This window comes from Colobus angolensis, unplaced genomic scaffold (assembly GCF_000951035.1).
Source record: "Colobus angolensis palliatus isolate OR3802 unplaced genomic scaffold, Cang.pa_1.0 Scaffold229, whole genome shotgun sequence".
Lineage (NCBI taxonomy): Eukaryota > Metazoa > Chordata > Mammalia > Primates > Cercopithecidae > Colobus > Colobus angolensis.
This window is the reverse complement of record NW_012115477.1, coordinates 6,383,525-6,391,941: the sequence shown is the minus strand read 5'-3', so window position 1 is coordinate 6,391,941 and position 8,417 is coordinate 6,383,525. Positions and strand designations below refer to the sequence as shown.

The following is an 8,417-nucleotide window of genomic DNA, read 5'->3' as shown; positions in this document are numbered from 1 at the left end:
TGTTGCCAAGGTTGGTCTCAAACTCCTGGGCTCAGGCGATCCTCTCACATAGGTCTCCCAGAGTGTTGAGATTACAGGCCTGAGCCACCATGCCTAACCAGAAGCTCTTTCTTTCAAAGAAACAGGTGGAGTCAAATACTTTAGATTCCTTCAGCTGCCACCATCCAATCTGAAATGTTTGCTTATAAGTGGTTTATAAGGCAGAAGCCCACAGGGCAAAAAAATGGAGAATATATGTGAGCAGATTTTCATCCTAATCTGCCTACCCATATTTCCAAATCTCTAGTCTTCTCTATGTCTACATCCCACCCTAACCCCAACCAAATTTGCCAATTTGCTTCCTGAAAAAACCACTGCATTCATTTATACACCGTCAGTAGTTTTAATGTTTAATCTTTTCATGTGCATGTTTCCTGTTCTAAATGTTCTTCTGCAAGCGCCTCAACTTCATGGTTTAACTCAGAGGTTGGCAAATTACAGCCACCTGTTTTAGTAAATACAGTTCACTGCATCACAGCTACACATACTCATTCACATTTTGTCTATGGCTGCTATGCACTATGTTGGCAGAGTTGAATAGCTGCAAAAGAAACTGTATGGCCTAAAAATAGTAAACTACTCATCATCTGATCCTTTACAGAAAAAAAATTTGCTGACTCTTGAATTTGCTCCAAATTCAATCAACATCTTCACAAATAAAGTAAACTGAAATCAAAGTCTAGAGCTGCACTACTGAATACAACAGCCAATACCCACTTAAAATGTGGCTAGTCTAAGTAGATATGCTCTAAGTCTAATACACACACTGGATTTCAAAGACAATATTAAAAAGGAAATATAAACTATCCTGTTTACATTTCCATGCCAATTGTATTTTGAAACAATATTTTGGATATATTGAGTTAAATAAAATGTATTTATTAAAATATCACCTGCTATTTTTAGTTTCTTCAATGTGGCTGCCAAAAATGTTTTAAAATTACTTCCGTGGCTCATATATTTCTACTAGACAGCACTAGTCTAGAAAATCTTTTTACACTGATAAATGATGTTTCTATACAATAAGCTTAAATAGCATTTATCATCCAACCTGGGACACTGTTGAGAGTGATGCAGCTGTCACTAATACAGAGACAATGGGCATGGAACCAGAACGTGTGAGCAACCTTTAGAGAATATGCATAAGCAGAAACAAATTTGCCAAATACATGTGCATAAGCAGACACACTAATTTGCCCCAAGTTTTCTATAACATCACCCTTCTACAGTGTTTTATTACATGCAGCCATGCCCCACATAGTGACATTTTGGTCAAGAATGAACCACATACACTGCAGTAGTCCCATAAGATTATAATGAAGCTGAAAAATTCCTATTGCCTAGTGTAGTCCTAGCCATCGTAACATCATAGAGCAATGCATTACTCACATATTTGTGGTGATGCTGGTGTAAACCTACTGTGCCCCAGTCTTACAAAAGCACAGCACATACAATTATGTACAGTACATAATACTTGGTAATGAAAATAAACAACTATGTCATCGGTGTGTGTGTATTTTTTTTTTTTTTGCTATTTTATTTTAGTGTACTCCTCCTACCCATTTAAAAAAGTTAATTGTACAGCCACCTCAAGTCCTTCTGAAGATATTCCAAAAGGGCATTATTATCACAGAAGATGACAGCTCCATGCACGTTACTGACTCTGAAGACCTTCTAGAAGGACAAGAAGTGGAGGTGAAAGACAGTGATATTGATGATCTTGTGTCTTCGTTTTTAGCCAAAAAGTTTTTAAAGTAAAAAAAATTAAAAGTTTCTAAAGAAAAAAAGTTTTAGAATAAGGACATAAAGAATATTTTTGCACAGCTCTACAATGTTTGTTTTAAGCTGTGTTATCACAAATGAGTCAAAAGTTTATTAAGTTACAGTAAGCTAAGGTTTATTGAAGAAAAATATTTTTATAAATTCAGTGTAGCCTAAGTGTATGGTATTTATAAAGTATACAGTAGTGTAGGGTAATGTCCCAGGACTTCACATGCCTCACTACTCACTCAATGACTCACCCAAAGCAATTTCTAATCCTGCAAGCTCAGTTCATGGTAAGTGCCCTATACAGGTGTACCATTTTTCAATCTTTTATAAAATATTTTTACTGTACCTTTATATTTAGATACATAAAGACTTACCATTGTATTACAACTGTCTGCAGCATTCAGTACAGTAACATGGGGTACAGGTACACTACATGGCCTAGGTACGTAGTAGTATCATCAAGGTTTCTCTAAGTACATTCTACGATGTTCATACAGCAAAAAAGTTGCCTAATGATGCGTTTCTCTGTATGTATCCCAGTCATTAAGTGATGCATGACTGTATGTTTAAGAACTCTGGGTTAATCATATTCTTCTAGAACTTTCTTCTCACATATTCTCCTATTTCCCACATTACGAGTTCACCTCATCCCCCAGCAAAAGGAGTTCCCATGCTGTAGGGAGTACAGAGAAATGTAATTTCTTTCCCTTCCATACCACGTATAGTTTACAAAACCAAAAATTAGCAGGTCATTCTGTGCATTACAGGAATTCACCTTCTTAAATTGTGGAACACAGCCCTTTAGTGCTTGCTTTGTATTTAAAACTGAGTAACCTTACCCAACCGACAGCCTCCCAACAGAAAATCAGAAATGTTTCATTCATGCTTCCAATTTTATAATGAGGAAAAATACCATTTCTCAAATTTAAGCCATTAGAAAAAAAGACCAAGATTTTTAAAACTTATCCTCCTTCAAGAAACAATCTTATAAAAGACCCCTAGATGGAGCTATAACTTCACAAATACAACAGGCTCTCAGACTCCAGCAAAAGCAACCTACAATTGAGTAGAATTCTGAAATCACAATCTTGCCAATTTTTTTTTTAAACTTGGTGTATTATGCGCATAATATTCATGTGTCAAGTAACATCACAGCTGTCGAAATTTGTCTTCTAATAATGCCTGGTGACAAATAATTCAATAAATGTTAGGCAATGAGAATAATAAATATATTTATTCCTGGGTTTTATTTTTGTTTTTGTTGAGGAGGAACTGGACTGGGGGAGATGAGGGGGGATATTAACCAGTTTGCTATTTACCTGGGCCCAAAACGTTACTGCATCTTCTATGTGACTTCCAACCACATCTTCCACTAAAATCAAATCACAATACAAAGAAAATTAGAAATTAATCAGTATCATCTAGCTCTTAACACCCCAAAATAATTTTTAGTGTCAGTACCTTTATCATAATGGGTATCTTCATCCATTTGGACAATTCCTGAAAAACTAGAACAATTCGATACCTTAAATTAGATTATAATAATCCATCCATTAATAATGAATGAAGACTGAACTACATCATGTTCAATTCTTACAAACGTTTTGTCCTAAATGCAGTATCAAAATTCAAACTCTATATTAAAAATGAACTCAATATTTCCTTCAATAACTCTTTTGAGTATTTTGTAGTATATGCAATTTTATCATATTTAATCACTATGCTTAAAATTATCTCTTTAGCCAAACTTTTACAAATTTATACTGAACTCATATACATTTTGATCACTTACATAAATCAACACTTTGAAACAATGTACATATTCTTTTTTAGAAAAATCCTCCCATAAAAAGGACTTCCACAACGTAAACAAAGAATAACAGAACAAATGCTTTAAACTGTTAGTCTATTTTATGTAAAAGGCATGGTGGTTACTATTTTTGAAGATTCCGTGGGATGAAAGACTGCAAAATACATAGAATTTTGCCTATTACTTCAAAAACAATTTTCATTACATATTATACTTTATCACATGCAAAAATATTCCAAAATAAATGTACACTACTATATAATTTCATCTGTAATATACTAGAACATTGCACTTTCCATTTACAAGTGTTGAAAGAAAATTAAAATACAGATTTTTGATTTTTTTTTTCCCCCAAACGAAGTCTTGCTCTGTCACTCAGGCTGGAGAGCAGTGGCACGATCTCGGCTCACTGCAACCTCCACCTCCCGGATTCAAGCAATTCTCCTGCCTCACCCTCCCAGGTAGCTGAGAATACCGGCGCATGCCACCACGCCCGGCTAAGTTTTGTATTTTTAGTAGAGACAGGGTTTCACCATGTTGGCCAGGCTGGTCTTGAACTCCTGACCTTGTGATTTGCCCACCTCGGCCTCCCAAAGTGCTAGGATTACAGGCCTAAGCCACCGCAATTTTTTAAGAGCTTTAAAAGTTGTCTAGGAACACCACTACACTGAAGTTTCAAATGCTCTCTCATTAAGAAAAGGGAAACATTAACTTCTCATCACAGAAAAATAAAATTTCAAAAATAGATTACTTTTGTTACAACTTAATTTTTTTAAAAAATGTTTCGTAAGTGGCATGAAAATGTCTCCACGGCCGGGCGCGGTGGCTCAAGCCTGTAATCCCAGCACTTTGGGAGGCCGAGACGGGTGGATCACGAGGTCAGGAGATCGAGACCATCCTGGCTAACACAGTGAAACCCCGTCTTTACTAAAAAATACAAAAAACTAGCCGGGCGAGGTGGCGGGCGCCTGTAGTCCCAGCTACTCGGGAGGCTGAGGCAGGAGAATGGCGTAAACCCGGGAGGCGGAGCTTGCAGTGAGCTGAGATCCGGCCACTGCACTCCAGCCTGGGCGACAGAGCGAGACTCCGTCTCAAAAAAAAAAAAAAAGGTCCTTTTCTACTGGTCAAAAAGTAGTTTTTAAATTCAACTGACCGAAAAGCTGTAAAAACTTTTAGGGAGAGTATATATCTCCATGGAAGGCATTAAGGCTTACTTTCAGTAAAAGTTAAAATTACTTTGGAAATTGATTTGCTTTAATGCGACCCCCAGAGCAGAAGAAGCCAGAGAAAAGGCAAGTAGGCAAGGCAAAAAAAACTTTATTAACTTGCCAATGTGAAGGAGGTGCGAGGTTCACCGGTCTCCGGCGGTGGATGTCGCTCCGCGTTCTCCAGCGAGGTTCCTACATCCGGGTCCACCGAAGTGCGCACGGCTCCACGGCCGGGAGCGGCTTTTATGTCCTGGGCCCGGAAGTGGGCGGACAGTGGGTGAGTCAGGGGCGGGTTAGTAGGCGTGGCTAGGTGGGTTCCGGTTTTTCTCCATGGGAGGTCGGGTTGCGCCTGCGCAGTCCACCCGTGTCTTTCCCTGGCGCAGGAAAGTTGACGGTGAAGAACCCGAAACTGCGCCATCTTGCCTCCATTCATCCAAACAGAAATCTCTCCACACACTCCAAAAAGCTACTTCTACAATAGTTTTTAAATCTTACTTTAAAATGACTCGCCCTGATTATGAAGGAACTGATGCCCTACACTTTCTGCAAACAGAGATCACCAAATGGTACATCCAAATCTCCACTTCGTGATGAAAATTTGGAAGAGATGGGTACACGTAGCTCCCTGACACTTACTTTACAAGGGATTTTGAAACAAATAACAAATAATTTTCCAGAAGGGGAAGAGAGTGTGCAGGCTGCGTGACCTCGTCTTCATGGAACTTATTCAGGCCCAAGGTTTTTTCAAGCCAGTTTCACCTGCCTGCACGCACTCAAAAACGGGCATCTGACACTCCTCTGGGGTGGCGGGCGTCTCGAAGGTGACAGAAAACCCTGAAATGGGCCTCGTCCCAGGATAGGAGACCTAAAACGCAAGCAGCGACGAAAACAGTCCTTGAAGCGGCCACCACTGCAGGTACCACAAAAACTACTACTAACCTCACACTTTCCGTTGTAGAAGCTCTAGAAAAGTGACTCTGGCCCCACACACTGGGCTCTCGGCCCTCCGCCCGCCGTAGCACACGTGCAGAAGCTTGCCGCAGGAGCTTTGTAGGCAAAGGCCCCACATTGTGCCTGCCTGCACAGCGCTGTGCCATCATCCGGTGTCACGTGGCAGCCATGGCCTACCGCCTAATTAGAAGCCCCCACACTGTGCCTGCCTGCACAGCACTGTGCCATCATCCGGTGTCACGTGGCAGCCATGGCCTACCGCCTAGTTAGAAGCCTGCCGTGAGCAGCCTGACACTGGCGGCTGCCGACCCCACCCACTGAGGCTGGGGCCCTGGTGATTTATAGGCTGGGGTGAGTTCCATGGCCAGTTCCTTTCACAAGGCTTCAAGCAGTGAGGTTAGAGGTGACGTAGGATTTCATGGCCTTTCCTAATCTGTTCACGTGGATTTAAATTTTAGAAACACCCAAATTAGAAGAACCCCGACATTCTATTTACACGATGGAAAAGAGAAAATAACTTTGGTAACTGAAAATGTGTTTTTCAGATTAGTAGCTTTACAAGCGGTGGTCAATTCACCCCTAGATTCCACAGCTCTCTCTAGCATTACAACTTTTTCCACAATCTTAAGAGGAAAAAATTAGCTGTCTGCTTCTTTGCAGATATTATGCTTTGTGGCAAGCCTTACACAATTGAAAATTATATCTGGTTAATTTTTAACAGCTTGAAGTGTAAAGTACAATAAACTGCAGATATCAAAAAAGTGCATAATTTGTTAAGGGTGAACATATGTATACACTGTTGAAATCATCCCCACAATTAAGATAAACTTTTCTATCACCTCAAAGTTTCCTCATGCTTGATTGTAATACCTGACTCCTCCCAGCTCCCGTTCTGCTTTCTGTCACCATACATTAGTTTGCGTTTTCTAGAATTTTACGATATTAAAATCACACAATATGAACATTTAATCTAGCTTCTTTCCAATAGCATAATTATTTTGATAAATTTTGTCCTATGTATCAAGAGTTTGTTGGGTTTTATTGCTGTTACTATTCTGTTGCATGAATACAACACAATTTGTTTATTTACCTTTTAATAGGTATTTGGACTGCTTCCAGTTTTGAATTGTTTCAAATAAAGCTGCTATTGTGTGCAAGTCTTTGTATGGACATATGTTTTCTTATCTTATGGGTTAGTACCTAGGAGTGGAATGGCCAAGTCATAGAATTGTGTATGTGCTTAAAAAACCGCTGCATTGTTTTACAGTGTTGTACTATTTTATATTCCCACCAGCGGGGTTTCAGAGTTCTAGTTGCTCTGTATCCTCACCATCATTTGCTATGGTCTGTGTTTTTAAGTTTAAACATTTATATATGAATGTTTAAAGTGATATCTTCTTGTGGTTTTAATTTGCATTTATTTCTCTACTAACTAAAGATGTTGAGAAACTTTTCTTATGTTTATTTTCCATCCAGATCTTCCTAAATGAGGTATCTGTTCAAGTTTTTTCCTGTTTCCTAACTGAATTTATTATTGAGTTTTGACAGTTCTTTATATACTATGGCTACAACTCCTTCAGGTTTGAAAATATTTTCTCCCATTCTACAGCTGTCTTTTTGTTTCCTAAAAAGGGTATTTCAAAGAACAAAAGTTTTTCATTTCAATGAAGTCTGATTTATCAGTTTTGTCTTATAGGTCATGTTTTTGTGTTGTACATAAGGAATCTCTGACTAGCCTAGTTCACAAAAGTTTTCTTAGATATTTTCTTCTAGAAACTTTACATGTTCAAGTTTTACATTTTGATATGTAGTCCTTTTTGAGTTTATTTTTATAACATATGAAACAATCAATTTTATTTTATTGCATATGGATATCTAATTTTTCCAGCATCTTTTGTTGAAAACACTGTCATTTGTCTGTTGACTTGTCTTTGCACCATCATCAGAGATCAATTAACCATACATGTGCAAGTCTATTTCTGGATTCTCTGTTCTGCTACACTGATCTCTTTGCTTTCTTTAGACTAATACCACACTGTCTTAAATATTGTAGTTTTGGTGTACCTCCCAGCCCCACTCCTGTCAGGATGTCGGGACTGCAGGAACTCCATCCGAGAGCACCACTGGGGGGACTCTGTTGGCCTCCTTTGCCGGTGGCTGATAGACCTCTCCCCCACACCTTAAGTGACCAAAAATAAATTTGCAGTTTTGCTCCTACACTTGCCTACTCGCTGGTTCTTTTTGTGCTCGCTCTGGTGGTCTTAGAAAAACAAATCAGTTGGTGCCGAAGACCCGGGAGGAACTCCTCCTCAGGCCTCTAAGGGTTGAGGAAACTCCTCCTGCTCCCACGCCGCAGACGTACCAGGACCTGAGACCCGCTTCCCTCATTCTCATGGCCTCTCTGGGGTAAGTGCCCTTGTCTCCTCTTTACCTCCCTCGGCCAAAAATCCTGCGCAGGTCCGAGGCCCACTTTTGAGCCACAAAGTGGCTCAGGAGACCCGTTCAGGACGGAGACGTCCGCCTGAAGGTAATCTCCACTTTGGCTCCATGAGCCTCCAGTCTGTCTCTGCTGGTTCCAAAGGACGCTTTGAAGCCAGGCAGAGATCCACTTCCATTTCCATTGTGTCCATTGTGTAAGT

General features: G+C 39.7%; 1 protein-coding gene across 1 annotated transcript in view; it reads right to left on the bottom strand.

Moving 5' to 3' along the window:
- Positions 1-5,928, bottom strand: part of STK31 (serine/threonine kinase 31) — a gene marked incomplete at its 3' end in the record, with an annotated part of 42,786 nt that extends 36,858 nt beyond the window's left edge. Inside the window, exons 1-3 of the mRNA XM_011944209.1 lie at positions 5,767-5,928; positions 3,271-3,317; positions 3,129-3,181 (exon numbers count right to left, since the gene is read on the bottom strand). Of these exons, the coding sequence (XP_011799599.1) occupies positions 3,129-3,181; positions 3,271-3,317; positions 5,767-5,927 (261 nt within the window). The remainder of the gene's footprint in view (positions 1-3,128; positions 3,182-3,270; positions 3,318-5,766) is intronic.
- Positions 5,929-8,417: the final 2,489 nt, after the last annotated feature.